This window comes from Pagrus major, chromosome 1, assembly GCF_040436345.1.
Source record: "Pagrus major chromosome 1, Pma_NU_1.0".
In the NCBI taxonomy this organism is placed as follows: Eukaryota; Metazoa; Chordata; class Actinopteri; order Spariformes; family Sparidae; genus Pagrus; species Pagrus major.
In genome coordinates, this window is record NC_133215.1 from 16,781,730 (window position 1) to 16,807,564 (window position 25,835).

General features: G+C 42.0%; 1 protein-coding gene across 1 annotated transcript; it reads left to right on the forward strand.

Moving 5' to 3' along the window:
* Window positions 1–977: 977 nt before the first annotated feature.
* Window positions 978–25,533, forward strand: prss12 (serine protease 12). Its single transcript, XM_073464691.1, has 13 exons — window positions 978–1,311; window positions 3,226–3,364; window positions 4,798–4,970; window positions 5,101–5,251; window positions 5,849–6,027; window positions 6,731–6,872; window positions 6,963–7,183; window positions 10,426–10,567; window positions 15,140–15,345; window positions 16,007–16,085; window positions 17,178–17,300; window positions 21,894–22,189; window positions 25,202–25,533. Exons 1-13 carry the CDS (start codon window positions 978–980, stop codon window positions 25,531–25,533), a joined length of 2,517 nt encoding a protein of 838 aa, XP_073320792.1.
* Window positions 25,534–25,835: the final 302 nt, after the last annotated feature.

Genomic DNA, 25,835 nt, shown 5'->3' on the forward strand with positions numbered 1-25,835 from the left:
TCTTTTCTTGTGATGTTGCTACAGTTCATTTGTTTCAGTGATGGGAAACTACTGTTTAAAATCATTTATGAACCAACTCACAAATTCTCCATTTACTACAGTGATTATAACATTTACCCATAAATAATGACACGAATCATGTCAGAGACAAATGAAGACAGTTCCTCCAATCAGATCATTTAGGCACTAGAGGCGCTCTCTCTCTCTCTCTCTCTCACACACACACACACACACACTCCCAGAGACAGTGCTCATAATCTCCCATAAAGCATCTCAGTTAGTTTAGTTTAAGACATGGAGAGAGCGAGTGCACTTTACTGTACTGCGTCAAAACTGGACGCGTCCCAGTGATGTTTCACTGATGCGGCTCCACATGGAAGATTCCCACACTTCCTCTCTTAATAAGCGCCAAACACCTGCATACCTGATTACTGATCCAAGTCTATGGGTAATGTTATCATAATAATAATAATAATAATAATAATAATAATAATAATAATAAAATAATGAAGATAGTGTTGAAGGACAATCAGAAATCATACCGTCCGGAAACAAAACCCCAAATTTTCATCTTTTCATCAACATTTTGGGAGCCCTAAACAGATGACCATGTTGTGGGATTATAAAGGCAGTGGTGATCACATTATTCTGCTTGTGTTCCCCTTGAATCTGCTCTACAGCTGCCATAAATATATTTTGATTCGATAGGCTATATATAATTACCACTTTGACTTTAAATTGTATAATATTGCAAGTTGGGGAGGAAATTACAAACATGTTGTGTGATTTTCGTTGGGGGGCTGTCTGCCCATTAGCCCACGTAAATAGGAGTTTCATTGATCCGCGTCGTTTTTCCTCTGCCGGTCCTCACTCTCGTCCCACGGCAGGGCGATGAGGCTGACTGCAAACCCTCTCCTCAGCTGATGATAGCAGACAGAAGCGACCGTCTTCAAGCTGCCCACAACCACAGACCTAACATGAATGCGGCGTTTCTTGCTCTCACAGCCGCGCTCTTGGCTGCGGATCGCGGCTTCTCCCGTGCCAGCAGCGTCCCTTCATTCATCCTGCCCTTCACCGACTGCGTCCAGAGCCGCGGGAGAGACGGATTCTACCGGGGAGCGATAGACGTCACCGAGTCCGGCGCCCGATGCATGAACTGGACCGAAGTGTCCGGCTTCAAGGAGCGCTACCCGGGCAAAGGGATAGGAGAGCACAACCACTGCCGCAACCCGGACGGCAGGATCCGACCCTGGTGCTTTTTCAGGAGCCACAGTGGCAGACTGGACTGGGGCTACTGCGACTGTAAACAAGGTAAACACGCAGGCCCACAGACACACAGCATAGGGACCCATCATCTAAAATCTGTGGAGATATGAACTAGACACTGTCTCTGTGCATATTATGCTGAATTGATTTGTATGAGGTGCAGTGTTTGCAACTGTGTAAACTATTTCCCAGCTCCTGTTGTGCTTAAACTCAAGAAGCCCACGCTGAGGTAGGCTACATAATTGGACAGGACACACCTTTACTTTATCCCAGGTGTGACTACAGTGTATGCAGATGGCAAGTCTAAGCACATTTGTGCTGTAATGAGTGCTCAGGTATTTGCTTATAAGGTGCATTTGGCAGTAACGCAGACCAAGGGATCGCCAGAGTAAAGTGAGCAGGCTAAATAAAATCTCTCCGCTCGCATAAAAATGGTTGGGGACATCACATTATCAGGAGCTGTATCAAGTACACAGGCTTGAGCCTTGAGTGTTGCTAAATTCAACACTGAAGACAAAGTGGGTCCTACACCTCTGATGAAAGGTAGAGAAGTAAAAGAGAGAGAGAGAGAGAGAGAGAGAGAGAGAGAGAGTGGTGAAAGGAATAGAGTGTGTGATTTCCATCTGGCACAAGACAAGCAGCCTGTGGTATTTTTAGTCTAGAGTGAGTTGGCACAGCATGAGGCAATTCATTTTCTGGTAATTGATACATGGAATTGACTTACATTGATCCATTTATGAAAGAAGACTGGACGATTAGAAGAGGGGACGTCAGATTCAGGGGAAGAAGTAACTAATTACAACTACTCATATTACTGTAACTAGGTCATTTTCGAGGGTACTTTTATCACTACTTCTTATGGGTATGCATTACACAATGTAATCTACTCAGTTACTTTTAAAATCATAATTGAGTACTGAGTACAATTTGAATTGTGGTAAACATTCAGATGTTTTTTTGTTGCCAATAAGGCGATCCGATCACAGACGGGTCCATGAAAACTCTGACATACGGACAAAAAAACACAAACCTCTGCAGCAGGCGCAGGTTTTGGAGAGGTGACCAAGACCACTGAGCAGAACAGAGCAGCTGGTGGGAGTAATTTAGACTGAAGATTTGGAGAAAGAGAAACCCCTTTGATCAAACGCCTGCTGTTGATAATACCAGTAGTTTTAATGGGAACACAGTAATATTTCAGTAATGTTCAGATTTTCGCTACTCTTTCCACTACTGGCCAAATTTGGGTTCTTTGGGGTTCATGAAAAAATAAACACTTGATGTTCTCTCTGATTTAAATTCTGAATGCTGGTGGCAGTTAGAGGCAGGCATTCACCCGTCAAAGAAGGGATATACAAATCAGGGTATTTCAACAATGAACAACATGGACGCACACTGTATAAACATGTCTTTTAGTAGAAACTTCTGTACACTAGGGAAAAAATTTACCAAATAAAAATCCTTTTTGTTCTCGGGGGGGGAAAAGAAAAAAAACAAAACACTTGCTTTGACAATAAAAAGACAACTAGAAAGCAAATAGTCACCTTTCTAATAATGTGTGTGCTATTTTATCTCTTTTCTGTTTATAGACTAGTTGACTGGTAGACTAGAGGTGACAACACACACATGAAACATTATGTCATAAGCTGAAGTGCAATGAGAACTTGTACATGCAGCTGTTTTTGATGTCGACAGATTCACTGGTTCATTTATAAGACAGTTGTGCGCCTGTACATGTGCTTTCCCGTCATCTTTACAAAATCAAATACAGCCTTCCTCTTCTTTGGATTGAGCTGCCTCTCATCCTGCTGCCTCTTTCTGTTTCTTAACACCCTCCTCTTTTGTACATTTTGATATGGTGTGACACGTCTTTTATCTCTTTTTATATCGTCTTTTATCCCCTTTTTGTATGTGCTGTATTATTCTACATCCAACTCTTCTCCAACCGTCTTTCCATCCCAGGCTCTGTGCGTCTGCAAGGAGGCCGCTCCAAGCTCGATGGCAGGGTGGAGGTCTATCTGGCAGGAGTATGGGGGTCCGTCTGTAGCGACGAGTGGGGGGACGAAGACGCTGCAGTGGTTTGCAGACAGCTGGGCAAGGGGTGAGACACACACACACATGCGCTCAGACATGCACTCTCTGCTCGCCTCTTCCTCTCACATACGCATTCAAACACAGGTGCAACAAGTACAACCACCATCTGTCAGATAAATTCACTATGTGAAGCTGCCGTCAGAGGTTTTGACAGATGGCAGGAGTGTGATGGAAATTTGGTGGGAATGTTGGAGAATTTCACGACGCTTCAGACTTACACATGCATGCGCTCTCTGCACAGTCTTTTCTTGCGTGACCCTTGCATTCCAACCCCCCCATTCCCAGAGGTATTTAAATACCTTAAGTGCTCAGCTATTTACCTTGTTGCCAGCTCCCTCTTTGTCTGTCTCTCACTCACATACACATGCAACTGTGTCAGATTGTCTCAAATTATGAGAGGCTTTTGTGCTGGAAGAGTCACTGATGGGTCTCGGGGGGGAGGGGGGCCCATAGGCAGATCATACGTATCGACAGTGTTCATAAGCTGGGGCTGTAGATGTTTGAGAAAGCATCTGACTCCACTGGAGAACAGAGACGTTCTGTGCACTCACTTCACATGGTGACACTAACACCAGTGCTGGCATGCATTGCTGACATGAACACATGCCTGTGTGTGCATATTCACACAGGAGTCAATAAAAGTCCACAGCGGAAAGGAAAGAGGGCAAATGTCAGCCATATGTCAGCTGGAATCGTTGGTGATGACTTTCACGTGGCCGCTTATTGAAAGCTGTTGGGTGTAAAACCGCTGACCGTACTGGTCCTGGAATTACAGATCATGAACATGCAGATGGCTTACAGTTCCTGCTACCAGGCTGAAACGGCCGCTTTACTTTTTTTGCTCAGAGCAGAAATGATCTGATAAAAGCAGTGTCCAATTAGGTTGCGCTGCTCTTGAAACTAGGGATGCACAATATGTAATTCATAGGCCCAACATGGGGAAATTTGGTCAAGGCTTCAGACTAACTTTTCACATTGGCTGCACTGGTGTGTATAACTTTATTCATGAAGGTGCACCAGCGCTTAATTTCAGTGCTCTCAATAATACATTTTCATTTAGTTTCTCAACACATTATGTAAATGATTGTAGCTTGCAAATACATGTTTTTCTTCATTTAAATGTATGCATTAAGAAATTGCAATAACCTGAATTGTTTAAAAAATGTATTCAGTTCATTGTAACTCACTTTTTCAAATATTTTACTGTGTGAAACTGTGTGAAATTACTGGTTATCTTATTGGTGTTGGCCATCTGAGGGAGGTCATTATCTGTTATCGTTATCATCTGAAAAAAATCTATATTGTGCATCCCTACTTGAAATGTTTTTAAATGTTGTAATGGACGCCTCTCATCAGATAAGACTGTGTGTAAGTTGTGGGTTAAAGAACAGTATTTCAAATGAGTAAAAAAGACTTGCTTGCTTATTGATCCCCTTCCAGGATCTCAGGACGTGCACGTGCAGTTCCCCTGTTTCGTCCGAGTTCAGCCAAGCTCCACTGGAGAGCAGTTCATTGCCAGGGAGAGGAGCCAGACCTGCTGCAGTGTCCTAAGACTACCTGGAATGGAGGAGAGTGTTTTACGGTTGCAGCCATCACCTGCACCCAGCAGCAAGGTAGGCACTGATAATGGGGAAGTTTTACAATTGTCCTCAATATATACTTTAAAATGAAAAAAAGCCCTGCATTTTATATCAGCCTGCATAGACTCTTAAAGCAGACTACGTGTGAATGTGTGTATTTCAGCGATAATGTCGCTCCCTATACGGCTGGTGGGAGGTCAATCAAAGTCAGAGGGCACAATCGAGGTCTTCCATGCAGGGCAGTGGGGTTCAATATGTGACGACCAATGGGATGACAGTGATGCAGAGGTGGTGTGTCGACAGCTGGGGCTGAGGTGAGGGGGCACACACACCCACACATTTACACGCACAGATATTGATGTTCATATTCATTCGCAGCCATAAATAGCACAAAGGAAACACATAGTGAGTATGAGAAAGTGAGGAAAAAGCCTGACAGAGAGACAGTAGGAAGCTGAGATGAGTTGATGTGGGTGTCCAGCAGTCTATCTTCCTCTGTCTCCAAAAGTATGAGAAGTATTCTTTCCATTCGGACACACAGAGAGAGGAGCGAGCAGTAAAGAACATCTGGGGGTCAGATAATGAATCAGCCTCATTGTTCCTGCACGGATTCTACCACCGCAGAGATATGCATATTTAGCAACACTACACTCTCTGCAAATGTTCCTGTGTGCACTTTTTGTGTATGCCACAGTGGTGTTGGAGCTGGTGTAATGTTTATGTATGCACGCATGTGCGTGCCAAGATTGATTTGAAATGCAAGAAGTTTATTCCAGTCAATTTCAGATTGAACAAATACAGTATCCTATACCTGAAAATCTGTAAATCAGGGCCAGTCAGGACATCTGTTTCCAATTAAAAAAAACAAACCAAACCCTCTCTTCTTCTTTACCTTCTTAATTCTTTTGTAGCGGTGTGGCGAAGGCATGGGGCCAGGCCCATTTTGGCAAAGGTTCAAACCGCGTGTGGCTGGACGAGGTGCGTTGCACAGGCAATGAGCTCACTCTGGAGCAGTGTCCAAAAAGTGCCTGGGGGGAACACAACTGTCTGCACTCTGAGGATGCAGGAGTGTCCTGCAACCCTCTTACAGGTAACACAACACCTGCTTCAGCATTAGGAATCAATATATTCACAAGAAATGCGAGAGAAATGCACACATATTTTGCATATACAGATACAGTGTGTTTGTAAACACCTCCAGGAAGTCTTGACTTGTTTAACACTGGTATAACTGATAAGATTGATAATGGCTGCATTCCGTTGACATTTTCTGGTGCTTGGAGCTTGGCACTGTGCACACTGAGTCACACTTGTGCCTTTCCTGCTGTGACAAGTGAAATGTTTCTTTCGGAGAAGGCATGGCAAATTGGTTTAAAGAAAAAAACATTCAATCAAAGACACGCATGAGAAGGTTGCCAGGTGAAAACACTACCTTCTTCACATTAGCTCCCGCCTTTAGCTGAGCTTTTAGGAGTTATAAGTATGAAGGCTGGCCACTGCTCAACCTGAGCAAACAATGTGGGAGAGGTTCTGTGTGGACACACAAGGAGAGGAGAAAGAGGCCTGTGTGTTGCCAGGTGACCACCATGTGAAGGCAGAAGTCTTAAGGACTGAATCTCGGCACTTGCTTTTAAGTCCAAACTGGATTTCCCAGAGCCTTTTTGTCATGACTGCAGCCAGAAATTAGTGAATTTGCAGTGTGCAGTGTTTAAAATGTGAAAGGCAATAAGAAGTTTCTTTTTTTTTTCTTTAACCCCTCCCCCACCTGTGTCTGTCTACCTCTGTCTCTCCAGATGGCACTGTCAGGTTAGTTGGGGGTGCAGTCAACCACGAGGGACGCTTAGAAGTCTTCTACCGTGGTCAGTGGGGGACAGTGTGCGATGACGGCTGGACAGACTCTAACACTCAAGTGGTGTGCCGACAACTTGGTTACAGGTGATATGAAGTATTAATACCCCCAGACAGGTGCATGCACTCTCATTATTTATTAATAAGTAACAAAAAATGTGTGTTTCTACGTTGCAGATTAGGTGAGACTCTCCTTTCTGAAGGCCTCGACATCACCCCAGTCCCACGCTTCGGGGTGGGGTCAGGTCCTATTCTTTTGGATGATGTGAGCTGCACAGGGAAAGAGCCCAGCCTAATGCTGTGCAACAGGAGGGAGTGGCTCCGTCATGACTGCACACACCATGAAGACGTTAACATCGCCTGCAGCCCTGAGCGCCACGGAGAGAGTCTTCCAACCAGTAAGATAGAATCTCATCTTACTGTCAGGCCTACTTAAAAGGTTACAGATAGTATTGAAACTATGGATGGGTGAGAGAGGCTCAATGTTACCTGTAAAAATGTTGTTTATGTATGTGGTTAGATGATCATATGATTATAATGTATGTGCGTATGTAGATGGTTACTTGGAAATACTAAGAGCAGTTACTGTAGTGCTGCTGTAGGTGAGTTAATTGGAACAACACACCGGGTGTTGTCCCTGTGGGAGGTGTTAGAGGGTAGAGAGGGAGCTTTGTTAGTTAGCACGCTATGTGTGGGCGAGCTTTAAACCTTTCTGCCTATTGTTTTATAGTCTGTTCCTCGAGTTGGTCATAGCACAGAAACTGCAGTCAAAATGCTCTTAATGATATATTAACACTCTTCTCTTTGTAATAATAAGAATAAGGATGAGAATTAAGAAAATTTTAAGAAAATAAGACATATTGATGTTATTAACAGCAATAATTGTTTAAAACAAATACTTGACTTCATACTTCATAGGCATTGAAGAACAGGAAACCAAATGATGGAAGTCCTGATGTAATTCCCCTTCACTTCATAAAATCAGGTGCTGGAAGTGTAAGCTGATCTGAAATCTGTTTTTAACATCTCTGCCAAACTCAACCTGCAGCCAATTGGATCTCATCTTACTTAGAAGAGGAAAGCCGACATTCTCCTCGAGACAGATAGAGGATGATGTAAGTCCTGCTAACTCTAATAGGCGCAGCTGTTAGCCGGCTTGTCCTGCCTTAATAACTGGGCTGCTTGTAAAGTCATCATGATTAAACGGGCCGACTGCAAGTAAGTCTCCCTCATGTCACTATTCCTCCTGCGCAATCAACGACATGGCACCAGTGGGTTGGCTCACATTACACAAAATCATCCTACTAGAGAACTGCACTTCTTACCTTTTTATAAGAAGAGACAGAAGGATTCAGTTGTGTTGCTACTTGCTGGTGGGAGGAATGGTTGAATGGTAGCACCATTAATCAAGCTGATGTCTATAGCCTCCAGACACCAATAAAGATGTGAAGGGTAGGAGCTGCATGGAACCAGCAGGGGTTTAGATTTCACCTCAGACTGTATGTAACTGGTCAGGTCTCTGCCGTCTGACCTGATGTTGAATGTAACAGATATGAGGTCTGATAAGTCTGGTGAATGTCACAGAGAGGATACATCATGGTTTTTATGTCGTAAGTGATGATAAGTTGGGTTTAGGGAGCTTATGCTGTTTGGCAAGAGGCTGAGGGACAATCTAACCCTACAAACACCCACTAAAGAATTATGTCATTACTACATGGCATTTGCGTGTGTTTGTTTGTGTGCGTTTGTTTCGAGTGTTTATGTGTGTGCTTAAATCCCTCCTTCCCCCCCAGCATGCCGCGAGCAGATTGGTTTATGTTGTTTTTGGAAAAGGAGAAAAAGCAGATAAGCCAGGCTGTGCTTTGAACTCCCTCGCTCCCTCCCTCTCTGTCTTTCACTGTCTGTTGTGAGAGACCGTCACATTAGCGTTGTGCCAGAGTAGCAGTATATCATGTGTTTGTTTGTGTGCTGAGAGAGGGGGAAAGAAGCAGTGTTTGTGTTTGTAAGTGAGAGGACACAGATGAGCATTTCCTCAATAGCCAACACCAACTAAGAAGTAAACATTCCCACAATTATCTCCCTCTGTCGCAGTCTCCCCCTCCTACAATTCTTATATCCCACTCACATGGTGTGTTTTCAATGCAGCGCGTCATTCAACCCAATACAGTCACAGGGAACAATTTTAGGCTAAAGTGAGGAAAGAAGCTGCTCTGTAGTCTGGTGGTACAGTAGCCGATACTTCTGTATTGCCAGACGGCAGCAGAAAGACTGGCTTGTAACATAAAAAATGTGTTGGCCTCGCTGCGAGCTGTATCTTGCTGTCGGTTCATTATTATGAAGACATAACCCACTAGGGAACTTAAGCTTCAACTGAACAAAATTGCTATTACCAAGCATTACCGCATCTTTTAGCTGTAGGATTACATGTACGGTACTTTGACTTAAACAAAACTAACTTTGTTTCACCATCGTCACATCACTTTATTAATCTTACACAGCCTACAAATAGATACATTACCTCATCGCCATGCATCCTGCAAACTGCTGTGTTATAAAGACAGTATTTAAAAAACTGAATCTTTCTCTCACTGGCTTCCAAAACAAATGCATATGCAGCGCTAGCTAGATCAAGATCTTAACAACAGGAGGTGGTTGTGCTCATACCGCTTTTGTCCACAAAAGCCACCAGAATCAACAAAAAAAAAGTTCCTTGCAGCTGCTTTAGGGCCCAGAGACACCAAACTGACATCAGAGACCTAGTGGCGCTGAAGACTGACTGTTGTTTTGTGTCAAGTACGTTCTGCGCCTGTGTCAGAGGAAATAACTCTCCATACCACCAGGTGGCCGTCCTCTTTATTAGGGAAACTGGAAAACTGCAAATATACAAACTGTGTTAGGATGAAGCAATGTTGGCCTACTATTTTCACACCACTCACGCTAAGATAGCCACTGCCAATCAAGAAACAAGGGCTTTCCCTTTCCCTTTACTGATTCGCTTAGCTGATCAGCCAATCAGAGTGATTTCTCTCACTGAAGGGCTCCGCCCCTGATTCAACCTCCTCAATAGACCAAAAAAGCTGCCAACAAGGGCCGACTAGTACCAACAGTATGGGTCAAACCGCAGGGACTAGAGCCACAGAGGTCCACTTGGCAGAAGTGTAAACTGATCCTGAAACTGTCCACACATGGAAAAGAGGTTGGCATTCAGACTAGTGTATGTTTGTATGTGCATGTCAGGCCATCTGTGTGCAGACAAACGATGATGGATTGTTTTAACCTAAAGCCCAGACTGATTTGATTAACAGCGTGAGTGAAAACCATTTGAGAGACAGAACAAGAGAGGGAGCGTGTGAAAAACAGAGGATGAAAATAAATGATCTTCGCATAGTGATGGGAGTCTAACAATTTCCCCTTCTGGGCTCACAAGTGGTTGCATGCATGAAAACAGACAGGTGTTCAAGCTACTTCCTTTGTAGGGGACATGAGTGCACATGCCCTGTTCACTAGACATGTGGGCCTGGAAGATCAGGTTTGGCAGGGAATGTATGTTGTGTCTTTTTCTAGACTCAGGGGTTTTGGGTAACTTTAGCCAGGAAGGGGAGTCTGTTTGGTCAGTCTAAAGTGTTTGTGTGTTCTTCAGGTGTGCCTGTAAGGCTTGTGGGAGGAGAGAGCTTGAGGGAAGGCCGGGTGGAGCTCTATCTGTCTGGTCAATGGGGGACGGTGTGTGATGACGGATGGACTGATCGTGATGCTGAGGTGGTGTGCCGACAGTTGGGATACAGGTATGTGTGTCTGTGCATGTGTGCTGCAGTAGCCTGCTTGATAGCCCTCTGTTTCTGGGTAGCATGATAAAAACACTGCAAGTAGTAAATCATCAATGAGTCGATCAAAATAAAATTCATTTCCAACTATTTTTATAAACAATTACTTCTTTAAGCCATTTACAAGAGAAAATGTCAAACATTTAGAGTTGCAGTTTTTTTGTTATTTATTGTAGTAAAGGAAATGTCTTTGATTTTTTAATTATTGGTTGGACAAAGAACCAGTTTGAAAAAAAACATATAAATGATGATAATGTGATCTGTACAAACAAGCACGTTCCCTCATGTCTAAGAATATGATGTGTAGGCTGTGGGAATCTCTGTAACACCACAATGCTTCATTTAATGCTATATACATTTAACCTTTATTAAAAAAAATGTGATTTGCATATTGCAATATTTTGATTTTTGATGATATTTCGATGAATCAATCACAGCATATCTATGGGTGCGTGTGTTGAAAAAGCAAGTATTCTTTATTCTCTTCCTTTTCCCTGTACCCTTCTCATCTTCAACATATTGTTAAAGTCATGGTCAGGATGTTGATATAGAGGTGAAAATGCTGAGGAAAATCTCAGTTGTGAGCTGTGGCATTGCAATGTGATCACTCTATACATTACACTCACTTAACTGAATCCAGACTGGCTGCTCTGTTCGCAAAATCAATCACCACTTCTCTGGTTTCGGCATCTGTGTTACAGTCAGTGCCACTTTCTGCGTCTGTCTTTCATCCCTCCATCTCTCAACCCTTCTGTGTTTTCAGTTTGCACCTCATCACACTCGTCTCCAGTTTCAAACTAACCTACAATGGAAAAAGTGCAGTATGCTTTGAGTCATTTAAAATGATAAATATTTCATGAATTTATCTTTTTGTGCAGTCAAGTTTTTGAGCACTTCTTGTGAGCCTCTGTTGTGCTGCCAGCTGCTTTTATTAGGGGTTTTAGCTGTGCCCTTTTCACAAAGCCAAGATAAACATCCAATTAAAGGGCAGGCCAGTTGTGCAAATGACATATTCACAGTGACATATATGTCGCGGCCAAGCAAACTACCTCATCTCTGAGTCCCGTTATCTCTTCCCTCTGAGACACTGTCCCACTTTCCAAAACAATGGCAATGGGATGGCGAGGGAAAACTGTACCGTAACAAACTCTTCATTTTCCCTCACATCACTCCTCAGTGAGGAGGACTCATCGCTTAGCCACCCAATTTTCTGTGACACATCTGTGTGCAGATGAAAGCCACATCTGGAGCGCATAAGCGTGAGAGAGAGAGAGGAAGCGTGTTGGAGGCGTGTAAAAGCCACGTTAGGATCATCATTCTGTCTCACTCAGGGTGTGGTGAAAGGTCATTACACACACAGCAGGCCCCCAAGGGTTAGAGGTTGTTCTGGGGGTGATAAAATATACACAGAAACACACACACACTTTCACACAAACTATAACAGTTTAACCCAGAGTCACCCTGAATGGGGACCTACATGAAACTGGACAACACACACAAGGGAAATGTTTGCAAGCATAAAACTAAAAAACATAATTTTCCAACAATTGAATGTACTAGTGGTCTAAATAAAGCCTGTAATGTGGACTGAATCGTATTTGTACCAATACTTCATACTACTGCTTTAAACTTTTGTCATATCTTATAAACAAAATTGTGTTTTCATCGTCATATGAACATGTGCGTTAAACACGTCTGTCTGAAATGCAATAAATACGAAAAATCAACCCTAAATAACCCTTTCTCAACCCTGGATACATAGGTCATGCATTCACACCCTAGACAGCTACAAATAGCTATTGTTCTAAAATGTTCAATAACTTTCGAACCGCTAATCGTTGTAAAGTGGGGTTTCTTAGCTTTCAGTGGTATCGCATGTCTTGTTTGGGCATTCAGGGGCTTTGTAGTGAACATGATCACGCCATCATGTCCTGCAGCATTGATTCGTCGTAATAAATGGCTGTAACTTGCTGAGGAAAGGTCAAACGTAGACAACAATCTATATGGAAGTCTAAAACATCTAAGTACATCGTTTAAATAAAAACACAAAAGGTCTTTTCTGAGTTCACAGTAAAAAAGAATTGTAAAAAAAGAAAACAAAATACATATTTTTGACTGGCATTTCCTTATAGTTCTGGTAAATTCGTCCATTCTCAGACAAAGCAGATATAAAATTGGGATTTAAGATGAGCCAGACTGCAACTTAAGGTTCTGCTGAATTAAATGATGTAAGGCACTTGATGCTGACTGCTAGAATAGGATACAAAAAAATAAGGAAATACAGGAGAGTCAGGCACCCCTAAAGTCCTAGATCTTTGAGGGTTAAAGTCAGACTGTTAATGTGTCGCCATGCTTAGGTTTTGCTTAGATTGAGGACTTGTCCAAGTCACCTTGGCTGTGTCTTTTCTTCATTTCCCCTTGCAATGTTTAAAACAGAGCCACTAAAAAAGAATAATTGATAAACTGTTGTCCAAAAAGATCAGTTACAGCAAAAGAACGTTACATGAAATATGATGTCTGAGAACACACTTGGCTTTCCTTTCTAACCCGAGCATTCAGTAACCACGTTCTGTTTTTGACTGATGTTGTGTTACTGTGTGTTGCCACAGAAACACACCAGGCAGGCTTGATGTCAGTCTCTAGGCTCACTTCCAAGTGACATGGAAGTTCAACCTATACATGCTAAATGCCGCTCAGGGAGCTATTGGAGACACAGACACAGTGCTACATGTCTCAATAAGAGACCTGAGATCCCCTTTAGATGAGAGGGGATGCGAGACCTGCCACCCATCCAACCCCAGGGATGCAACATGAGATCCTCTCAGTCAGTTATCTATCGATCTTAATTAAAATCACAGTTACAGCCTACACAGGCACACATACACAACCCGCTGGCCTCTGTGTTAGCTGGTTGCTAATTAAAGTCAGAGGTGAGATCGTGATACAAATACTGTTGTTATCAGATTGTAGGTTGAAGGGTTTTGACCTGGTTTGCGTCACAGCCAGAGAATGTCAAACAATAACATCCATACTAACATGTCATCACCAACTACATGCTCATACAGACATATACTGAGAGAAAGATGTAGCAGCCAGTCGTGCAACTTATGAATTTTTGCTCGTGACATGTGTAATTTGGAAAATGTATGTTTTATTTTATTTATTTTTATCACCATTATTTTGTCAGGAGGTACCACTGAGATTAAGGTCTCCTTTAGGAGAGAGACATGGCCAAGGGAGCAGCCGTGCAAAATCACAACATAGTAAAATACAACTTGTAAAACATGATACACAAAAACCACAGAAGAAAAAAAAGAAGACAAGTTTTTTTTAAAGCAAATTGACATGTTACAACCAAACATAACAAAAAAGGTTTAATTAAATCTGGCCTATACATATACACATTCAAAATCTCATAAGATTATTACACAAAACAGACATTTCAAATGCTGACAGCAGCTGTAGCTCATCTTCAGATGGTCCAAAATGCTGCAGCTTGTCCGCCCTCCGAAAACAAAGTGCACAGAGCACATTTCTCAAGTGCTGGCCTCCCTCCACTGTCCACCAGTGGAGTTTGGAATTAGTTATTACCTGTGAGGCTCTAGGTTAAACCCCTGAGTCCATTTTTGAATTCTTGTGTCCGTAGTATGAGTAAATGCCTCTCAGGTCTGCTACTGGATGTTCCCAGAGTGTGGCTTAAAATTAAAAAAAGACTTCAGAAGGGCCCCAGAAGTTTGGAATAGTTTTACCTCTTTACTATTAGATCATCAAAATTCAACTGAATCTTTTTAAAAACCCTCTCAAGACATACTTAAAGTCCTTGTTTTCCTAAACTGATGTGTTTCTTTTTTGTACTTCTTTGTTGTAGCTTTTGTTGCACTTGGATTTGTTGCTATGCCACCTTTTTGATATTAAAGGAGACATATTATGCTCATTTTCAGGTTCATCATTTTATTTTGGGTTACTACTAGAATATAATATATATAATATATAGGCTTTAATAGCTTTAATGCTCAAAAAACACACCAGTTTTCTCATTCTGTCCAGTGCAGCAGCACTGTATCCCCCGTCTGTCTGAAACGCTCTGTTGTAGCTCCTGTCTCTTAAAGGCTCCCTTTCTCAAATACCCAGTCTGCTCTGATTGGTCATCTTACACACACCTGAGTCAACAACAACAGAACAGCCATGCTAAATCAATTCTTACATGCCAAACTAGCCCCTAGGCATTAATTATGCAAATACATGACATGGTGACGCAGCGTGATGTCACAAAGTCACGGAATTAATTAATAAATTTTTTTCTTTTCTAACTTTCAAGATCTGAAAACACTGAAGGAAAGGAAATAAATGAAAAAGCATGATGGGTCTCCTTTAAATTGGTTTATTGTGAAACACAAAAAGTGCTACATGAATGTTTTTTTGCTGGTCTTTATTGTCAGCCTGCTTTTTTGACAGTTGTAATGGTTTTCCAGTTTAATATAATTTAGAAGACAAGGCACTGAAATGTTTCTGTGTCCTTCTCATCCTCCCCAGTGGGGTGGCGAAGGCCCGTGTGATGGCGTACTTTGGGGAAGGGACAGGGCCCATCCATGTGGACAATGTGAAGTGCAGCGGCGAGGAGCGTTCATTAGCAGACTGCATCAAACAGGCGCCCGGCACACACAACTGTCGCCATAGTGAGGACGCTGGGGTCATCTGTGACTACGGTGAATCTCAGCCCAGCTACAAAGAGGTCAAAGGTCAGTCAGGTTTGTTTTCTCCTTAATATCTCTGAGCTCTGTGATTTATTCAGAGCATCTGTGTGGGCATTGAGAGTGCATGAGACTGTGTTTAGCAAACGTTTCCAATATGTCATATACACTGAAAAACTAATGAGAAACAAATGACTAAAGAGAAGTCAGGAGGTAATTCTGAGAGGGAAGCAGGAAAGACTTCAGTGTGTGTGTATATTTCCAGATGGTAAAATAGAGAGAGTGATGTTATTGCTTCACCCTGTCTGTCAAACATCAGGGCAGACACACACCATGCTATCTGTTACCTGCACATATGCTATTACTTCCATCTCTCTCGTGCGCATACTGCGGAAAGTCAGACCAGTGCAGGAGGCTGCTCTGTTTCTTCAGTATGATAAATTACATCCTCTGAAAAAGTACTTAAAGTTTTAAGATTTTAACGTCACATACACACAGACCATGAAAATGATCTCTCATTCATTTAATTTACTTCGTTCCAGGCACAATGTGGTGGTAAAAGATGCCTTTCAAACTTTATTATTTTTTCGATCAGTCCAAATATTTAACAAGAGCATCATCTGAGCCTGAATGTATGGTTAAACAATCATCACCCTCCCACACACTCTCATATATACACACCCAATGGTTCCTCTTTTGTCTCTGTCAGACCCCGTCAACTCAATTTGTGGTCTGCGGCTCAAACACACTCGCCAGCGCCGAATCATAGGAGGAGAAAACTCTCTGAGGTAAGCTGGAAGGGACGGGAGGGATTAATGAAAGCACAGAGAACGCCTGCCAGAGACATATAGAATAAAGAATATTGAACACATTTTCAAGCCAACAAGTCTTAGATGGAAAACAGCTGATGTGAAGCTATAGGCAAAGAAATCTCCAACTGTGTGTACTTCCAAACATTAACATACACTGTAGTAGGTGGGTAAGTGGAAGCATGCAAGTGAATAAGAATGTGTATTAAATGTGAGTGTGTCATCTAGAATGATTTACATTAAAGAGAAACAGGCGTACATAGCCAAGTCTTGTGGTAATGACCGTGTGTGCGTGTGTGTGTGTTTAGATGATAACCTGCATGTTTACACTTAAAATTACTGCATGTAAACTAATTCTGCCAGCCAGGTACATAAATGATTAGTTTCCTTCAACTAATCACATAAATCATATTTGAATTTAATATATGTGTCACCCTGTTGCTATCTGTTTCAGACTCTATTTTTATGAATCAAGTTGCAGTCATTCCTTTTTAGTGTTGTTGGAATAGGACTCAGTTTGTTCTTGAGCGAAATCTGTGTCACTGACTCAGTTTTCATTCCGAAAAGGACAATATTCCTAAGCTGTTTACATGGCTATTGAAAATGAATACTCCACTAATATTCCTATTTACATCCAGCCATGCATGCTCTTGAAATGGTACATTTTGCAATATGTGTGCATATCCAAAAACATATTTCTTCCTTTTTCCAATCAGAAATGTGGGCTTTCCGTAAGTGCTTGCATCTCTGTCCCAGACGTGCCTCTCAAAGTGCACACACAGCCCCCTACCACATGCCTAAAACCAGAATAAATATAAATAATAATATCTGCATATCCCATATGTCTTATTTGGAAAATGCTACATCAGTCATTAGGCCTCATCAGAATATCCAAACAGAATATGCTGTTTACATCACGTGAATTAAATTTGGAACATTGTTATATTCTGAACAATAATGGAAAACTAGTGTGCATGTAAATGTAGTCAGTGTATGCATTTAGTTATTTGTGCACTTTCAGAATTGATTTTGTATGTGTGTGTGTGTGCGCGTGTGTGTGTGTGTTCATAGGGGTGGCTGGCCGTGGCAGGCTGCGATTCGACTGAGAGGATCTCGAGGAGACGGGAGGTTGGTGTGTGGAGCGACTCTCATTGACACCTGCTGGGTCCTCACCTCAGCACACTGTTTCAAGAGGTCAGCACGCAGACACACACACACACACACACACACACACACACACACACACACACACACACACACACACACACACACACACGTATGTAATCTCATATGGCAGTTTCAGTATGAAAACTGGGCCAACACAAACACAAAGTAAATTTGAGGCAAAAATATAAAAAAATGTATTGACACAAAATTGAAAAAAAACATGAATTACATAGAATAATGGAATTAAAATATTCAAGGTATAAAATTAATAGATAAATTCACTATACATTAAAAGAAGATAAACCAGACTATGATGTCTGGGTAAATTAAACGGCAAATACATTGAGATTACAAGGAAATTCAGTCGAGGGAAATGTGACAAATGTCACAGCCTGACTATTATAATAGTGACCCCAAATCCAATGTTCACATCCAGCTCTGTCCAGTAGTCCAATGTACTGCCTATATGGAAAGTTTGGTGGTCGAACCCCACAGACAGAGAGGGAATAATTGACACACAGCCAGACAGGAAATAATAACATTCTTTCACTTATCTGTTTACGGGCCTCTCATAATACGTGTCTTCGCTCGCGTCCTTCACAACGCTGGTCAGTCTGCATTTTCTTGTATCAGAATCCACAAGTGTAGGGACCTGCTGTTCCTACAGTCTCTCGTCTATCTGATATGCCGTGTTGGTGGTTTGGATACCGCGTGACAAACAGGACAGTGATTGGTTGAATGTCTTGTTGTATTCTGCTCGTGGGCAATTGATTATCACATTCCAATTACAGCAGGGTAAACAAGCAACACTCTGATACCATGCTAAAATGCACTCTCAAAACATGTAGTAACAAAATAAATACACAATTAAAATAAGCAAATATTTAGTAACCTCTATTTTAAAGCTGCCCTCCTGACAGATGTCAACATATCTGCCTTCAACATTGTGCATTTGAATTTTTTTCTGCACATGTTTTGCAGTCTTTTCTTTATTCGTGGAAATGTGGCTGTGGTTATGAATACATTCACCTCGGCCTGTAGCTTGAGCTCAACCGAGCTGCACAGCTTATTTATTTCCTCAATATATTCAAGTCTGACAGAGGCAGGAGAACCACAACAATGTGAGCGGTAATCAGCAGTGGTTTGGCTGTGGTGCAGGGAGACAGCCACCTCATCTTAACTTTGTCCGGTCTGGGGGCCTCCATATGGCACCACCAAGATGAAATGAAATCCATCACCTAATGCATACAGCAGAGGAGGAGGCGAAAAGAATAAAATGAATTAAACAGAGAGAGACAAGTTGAGAAAATCGAGAGTTGTGAAAACACTAACCCTAAAGTCTGCATTTGATATTTATACAGTGAATGTAAGGTTGTCAGGCTGTATTTTAAGCATATTATCTTTTGGTTGCCTTACCAGATATTAGTTCCAAGCTTTGGGTTGGTAGGAAAACCAGAACTCTTTAAAGGCTCCAGCAGCTCCACCACTAGAAATCCTGATGTTTCCACATTAAAGAGAGGAAGTGGTCATTCACTAAATCCTTTCCACTACCATTTCTTGACCCATTCCCGGGGCCTCTCCACTGCCAGAGTTGTACTCCTAACACAGGAACCTGTTCTCTGAGATGTGACTCTTCCATCTACTTCTTTAAAACGACACACAGGAAACAAATTAAGAGCACTCGGGATGTAGCAATCAAGATTTTTAGGACTGATTAATGCAAACACTGAGATAAGTTAACCACCAGAGTAACTGCAGATTTAAAGATTGACTGTCAAAATAACAATTGTAAGTCATTTAAAACCACACAGTTGGAATTGTTACTACTGTTACTACTACTATAAATAATAATTAGCCTCGAATATGACACTGATTGATTGTGGTAGCATACCACAGCTTGTGTAGGACAAATAAATGATAGACTTTATCCAAACAAAATTACTCGCCAACACAAACACGCGAGTGAGCCGCAGCAGCTCAGCAATGCAGCCGCCACGTGCTACACAAGCAGCCAATGTGGCCAGCCCATCAGGCTCTTTTGACTTCACCTGCTGCCTCGGGCTATGCCTTTTTGATATTCAATGAGCTTTAATTATTCATTGTAGGTTATGATTCATGTATCATAAGCTACAATAAATCATTAAAGCTCATTGAATATCCCTGCTGCGGGTTGGCACACGATACAGCCAACACACCCTCATACCTAAATGACTGAATAGGTCTGATGACAGTGATAAGCGTTCCAAACACAATAATCACTGTTGCAGCGTTCCAGCGACAGTTATGCCACACCTTTATCAACACTGACTTTAAGTGCATTTACTCATGGACGAGAAGCTCGTGACAGCACAGGATGTACACATCAACGGCATCCTCCGTGGCTGAACTGAAATGTTAGCAAGGTCAGTTAGCTCAGTTATCTAGCTTCTCATACATGAGTGGATGAATGCTGGTAGGTGTGGTTTGATGGAAAGATCCTACATGCTCACAACAAGTATCTTTAGCAACAGGGTCCTGATTTCCAGAAAGAGACATTGCTGTTGGGTATTTCAAATGTGTTTTTGTGTGTGTGTGTTCTGAGCACCACAAGCCGAGTGCCATCTAGTTCCATTATATTCCAGAGAAGGCTGATATCGCCAAAATTTGGCAACTCGCACCAAAACAATCTAGATGGATTAATAGCACTACAGGTCAGAGGAAAAATATGTATTTTTGACTTTGAGGTGACGTCTCTAAAGTATTTTCAGCTGTATGATATCTGTTAGAATGGATATTGCAAGCAGACAAGGAAAGGTCAGACACTACTGAGTACTGACCTGTTAGCCTCAGCTATGACAGCTTTCAAAAGCAATTTGCTGCACACAAGCCAGAGCACGCAGACCAAGATAGGGACTTCCGACTTCACAGTGTCACCTTTCATATATGGTAACCAACACAGGGTGATACTCACACAGGCCCACACACACACACATACACAGCAACAAACAACCGACACGCACAGATGATTTGATGATGACATGTTAAGGTGCCACAACCAAATGTAACTAACGTGGTCATGTCACTTTATCCCTTACACTACCATTACAGATTAGTAGGTGCATAGAAATTGACCTCAGGTCAGTGGTCCCATGCTGTCAACATATTAAACCTATTTATACCTTGTAGCTGTACAGCTGGGGGCTCGCCAGCAGTAACAGAACTCCAGCAGATTTTAACTGCTTTTAGCAACAACAACAATGTGTGAAAGGTAACTGAGGTGTCACATTCACACTCCATTCTGGTTTTGAGATTCCACCTTTCACACAGGATCCAGCTTTGTTGTCTTGTGCCAAGTGAGTCGGTCTGAGCTCCAAATGTTTGTGTGTTTAAATATATGTACTATACGTAGATGAGCGGTAAGCAGAGTCTTAGTTCTGCCAGGAACATCGCGGCATTCCCAGGTCAGGAGATCTTTCCGGAAACACTCGCCCGGTTGTAACTGGACACAGAGAATTGGCTCAATCCACAGGCCTCCTTCTTACACTCCTCACCTCTTCTCTTCTCTTCCCTGCCTCCCTCCTTCCTTCCCTCTCCTTTGGTCCTGTCTTTGTCTGTGACTTAGCCTGCTTTTTTTTTTCCTTCTCTTTCTCTCCATTTCAAAAAAGGCCAAACATCCTCCTTTGAATAAATGGGAAGCATGCAAAACACTTCATTTCATCAACCGATGAGTCGGATTAAAGCATAAACACACAGACACAATGACAGATTTATTGTTATCACTCCTGCCTAAACTCATTCTCCATCCAAGTTTCCATTTGTTTAGCCCCTAGAAGAAGAGCAAGAAGTGTGCAACCCTGTCTTAGTTGAACTGATCGAATTTACGAAAGCATTACGACAATGTTGTGTTGAATAAGGAAATTAAAAAGAAAACATACTAAAATAATCAGATTAAACAATCTGTAGATGTGTACAGAAAACCTTTAAGCATTCCTCCCCAGTTTAGTTCGGACTATGGGAGCAACAAATCGCTACATATCCAGATAACGAAGATTATGATTTTCATATATAAAGTTTATAAGAGGGATAAGCAACTAGGAAGTCTGCCGAGACTGGCTTTGTAAATAAACACTTTACTTTTTACTGAGGCAGCATGCACATAAACCAGACTGATTCACTTATTCACTTAGTATAATACACAATGATGAGTGAGACAACCACAGTTTGTAATGAATCTCAGAGCCCCAAGATACACACTGAGCATGTGAGGACAATGAGCAGAGGAAAGACCAACAGCAGAGTACAGCAGAGAGAGGAAAGAGCATGTAGATGGGTTAGGACTGTGCTCAAGGGGGAACACAAACACAACACAAAATGTAACTAAAAATAATCAAGAAAAGTCTAAACGTGGGTGTAAAAGTAGTAGATTGTTGGAAGAAAAGAAAGAAATAAAGAAATGTTTTCATATCCATACTTAAAACTGATTACGTAGTACTTTTTACAGCTCCAGATGACCTAATGCTGATGTAACCCCCGCCAGAGCTCATAATTTTACTGCTCATGGTGGGATTGCTCACACACACACACACACACACCTTCTTTCTTTAACGGCCTCTCGATCCATCCCTCTATTACTCTCTGCAGGTATGGAAACAGCACCAAGCAGTATAAAGTCAGAGTGGGCGACTACCACTCCCTGGTCCCCGAGGAATACGAAGAGGAGTACGCCGTAGATCAGATAGTCCTCCACCCGAGCTACCACTCCCACAGCAACGATTATGACCTGGCCTTGGTTCGTCTGTCTCCGGGGGTGGTGGGCCAGATGCCGGGAGAGTGTGTGTCATTCAGCCGCCATGTTCTTCCCGCCTGTCTGCCTATGAAGAAAGAGAGGGTGCTCAAACAAGCCAGCAACTGTCATATCACCGGCTGGGGTGACACAGGTGAGGGACGGTGGCCCTGGAGGTGCAAAGCATGACATCGCGTCTTTATTCAATTCTTGTTCATTTCATTCCTCAAATGTTGGATTTAAACAGAGCAGACTAACTGACCAAGAGTACGAGAAAAACACGGGCTTAAGTAGACAGGGACAATCGACAAATAAAACACAGGTGAACAAGAAAAAAGGCGGGAAAAAGCAAGTGGAGGAATTGAAAAGCATGACAGCATGACCTTTAAGTTTAGGGTACTACTGTAAAAAAAATTAATGAGTTGTTTTACGTTAATAAAGTAATAGTCTTTTAAATTAAATAGTTTTACAAAATCATGGCTAAAATTTGGTATCTGGCTCTATAGAAATATGTTATTTTTTATTTTTTGATAAATACATGACATTTAATTCAAAATATTTACCGGAGCAATTTAAAGGTAGAAGATATTTCACAGTAAATTTCACAGTTTCACAGTTAAAATGCAGTGGAAAGCCAATAAACAATGCATTAATGTGAAACAGCAAGTTAATAAAAGAAAAAAGAAAATCGTGAAACACTGGGACTAGTCGATTGGACTCGGCTTCAAAACAATCACGTGCTGTAACCACGCTCCTTCCACTTGAATTCTTTCCATATGTAAGCTATTTTGAAGGTCAAGTGCAAATGTAAAGAGGAGAACACAGTAGAGAATCCTCCTCTGGTAATTAAACTTGTTTGACTTCATGCTTTGTCTGTCCGTACACTTGACTGTGTACATCTGTTAGTGATCTTTAAATTACACGCTGATGTCATCAAAGCAATTTAGTCCCAAAGGGCTACGGAAGGTCACAGCACACAATTATGCAAAAACACGTCCTCCCTGTTAAGATGTGTGTGTCATTACTTCCTTAAATAAGGTTGAACTCATGTGTGTGTACATGTATGTTTGTGTATGTGTGTGTGTGTGTGCGGGAGAGAGTGTTTTTATGAGTTTACTTAAGTGTGATGACAACACTCAGGCTCTTTGGAGTGTGTGATGCCGGGAAAAGCTGTTTGCATTAAGGGGAGATGTCTGCTTTGTACAGCTGTTTGCATTTGGCTGTCTGCCACTGATATCACACACACACACACACACACACACACACACAAACACATTTTGCACAAACACATACCACCCTAAGCTGCCACTATAGTAGAAGAGGGTAGGATATGGGGGGATAGTTATGAAGCTCTGCGCACATTTGGCCACTGGGTAAATATAAATCTCTGTCTAGAACATCCCCAGGCCGACAGTCAAGTTAGCATAAGAGATAGCAAAAGAGACACAGAAAAGATATGTAATTGGAACCGTCATGGATTTGAAGAAAATAGCTTCTCTTAGACTCTGCCAGAAACCTTGAAATTGATTAATCTCTAAATTAGAGCTGGTAGAGGCCTCTAATGCCTGAAAGAAGTCAGAGAGTCTTTGATAAGAATGTGATAAATGAGGTCAAGTCAAGGAGAGTCTGCTGCCCGCTGGCAAAGCAAACTTTAGAATAAAACATTTAGCACAAGTCATTCACATGAGGAACACTGCATGTCACATCCACAAATGTCAAAACTATTTGAAAATAGTGTAAAAATAAATAAATAAAACAGTTCACAGGTTAAGGAATAGCTGTTGACAATCATGCACACACTCTGAGGCTGGACTGTCACTGTGGCACTAAAGTCAGTATGCTAACATGCTCGCAATGATAATTGTATTAAACTAGCATGTAAATATTCAGAATGTATGATGTTTACTATCTCAGTTTAGTATTCAATACGGCTCCCCGGCTCCCAGCTGCATGTCCAAGTGTCCTTGAGCAAGATACTGATCCCCAAATTGCTCCTGATGAGCAGTTGGCACCTCGCATGGCAGCCTCTGCCATCAGAGTAGGAATGTGTGTGTGAATGGTTGAATGTGACAAGTGTTGCAAAGTGCTTTGAGCAGTCAGGAGACTGGAAAAGCGCTGTAGAAATGCAAGTCCATTTACCATTTACCATTTACCATTTACTATTTAGTATTTTAGCATGTTCATTAATTATTACTAGTAGGCGCTTAACACAAAGTACAGCTGAGGCTGATGGAAGTGTCATTGGTTTTGCGTGTTTTTTGTCATAAACATGTAAACAGTGTTTGGATGAATGGAAATTTGATCTGATGATGGCACTAGATCAAAGGTAAGGGGATCATCGCTACAAACGAGCTGTACAAAACTCCAGGTAAATCCAAGAAACTTTACTCTGCACCAAAAATGTCAACCTGCTGGTGGTGCTAGAGGACCAAAGTGATGGAATGAAAGATATTTGGCGCTAGCAAGGCTGAAACACGAATATTATTTCTGTAATATATATATATATACATATGTAAATTTAATCATAGTAAAAAAAAATTTTCAATCTGCAAAAGAGCTCAGCAGGAATGAGTCCAAAAAACAGGAAAAGAAGTTAGCATTTTTGCACTTCTGGTCCCCTCGTTGGGTTTTTTGAATGGGTTCTTGTTTAAATGCCTGATTTTTTTTTTTTTCATTTTTTATGTTTTGTTCTACCACATAAAATAAGTCAGTAAACACCCCACTCTTGAATTTTGAAGCTATAATGTGTCTTAAAATAGGGGGTTGCAAACAAGTGGCTAAATGAGACTGCAGAAGTTGTAGTTGTTATGCTGAACACGGGGACTCATCTAGTCACCAGTCCGCCTTTAGAGGCAGATTTTACTTGCATACTACTCTAACTCAAACTTTTCAACTTGTATAGTGTAGTAAGAGGCTTGGGGATGTTCATTTGTTAAGATTATCTCACTGAGAAAAACATGTTTCATAAACTTTTGTTTGCCAAAATCCAATGGACAAATCTCTTTAGCTTTTTGTCGAGGGGAACTGGGCGATGCTAACTTTGGGGTTGGCCTACAAAAATAGGTCATCCCTGCCGCCCTCTATTACTCTGGCAGTCAACTGATCAGCTTCTGACCTTTGACACCAATAAAGAAGCAAACCTCTAAACTCTTTCCCTCTTTCTCAGGCCGCTCATACTCCAAGACCCTGCAGCAGGCGCCTCTCTCCTTACTTCCCCGTCGTCACTGCCAGCAGTATTTCCACGGCGCCTTCACAAGCCGCATGCTCTGCGCCGGCAGCATTCAGCCGGAGAGGCGTGTGGACAGTTGCCGTGGTGACAGCGGAGGCCCGTTGGTGTGCGAGCGTCCAGGAGGGGGTTGGGTTGTTTACGGGGTCACGTCCTGGGGCCATGCCTGCCGGACACAGCAGTCCCCTGGCGTCTACACCAAAGTCACCGCCTTCAGCTCCTGGATACGCAAGGTGATTGGACGTGATGACAGAAAAGAGAAAAGGCGGTGAACTGAAACAACTGACCTCTCTATCAAAAAGAATGACGCTCAAAGACTTCCTTGATTGGTCAGGTGTTACAACAGTGTAATTCATCCATGAATGACTGATGTCATGACTCACAATGCTATGACCTGATTATCCAGTGAGGACAAGGCAACGCTGGACTTTTTCTCGTAGGAACTTTTTTTTTTTTTTTTGAGAGAGGAAGGCACGTCTTTTCTCTCATCCGAGTCATTAGCACTTATTTCAATGATTTACTATTCTCATCATGAGCTGCAAGATTTTCAAGCTCAACTTAAATATCTTTTGTC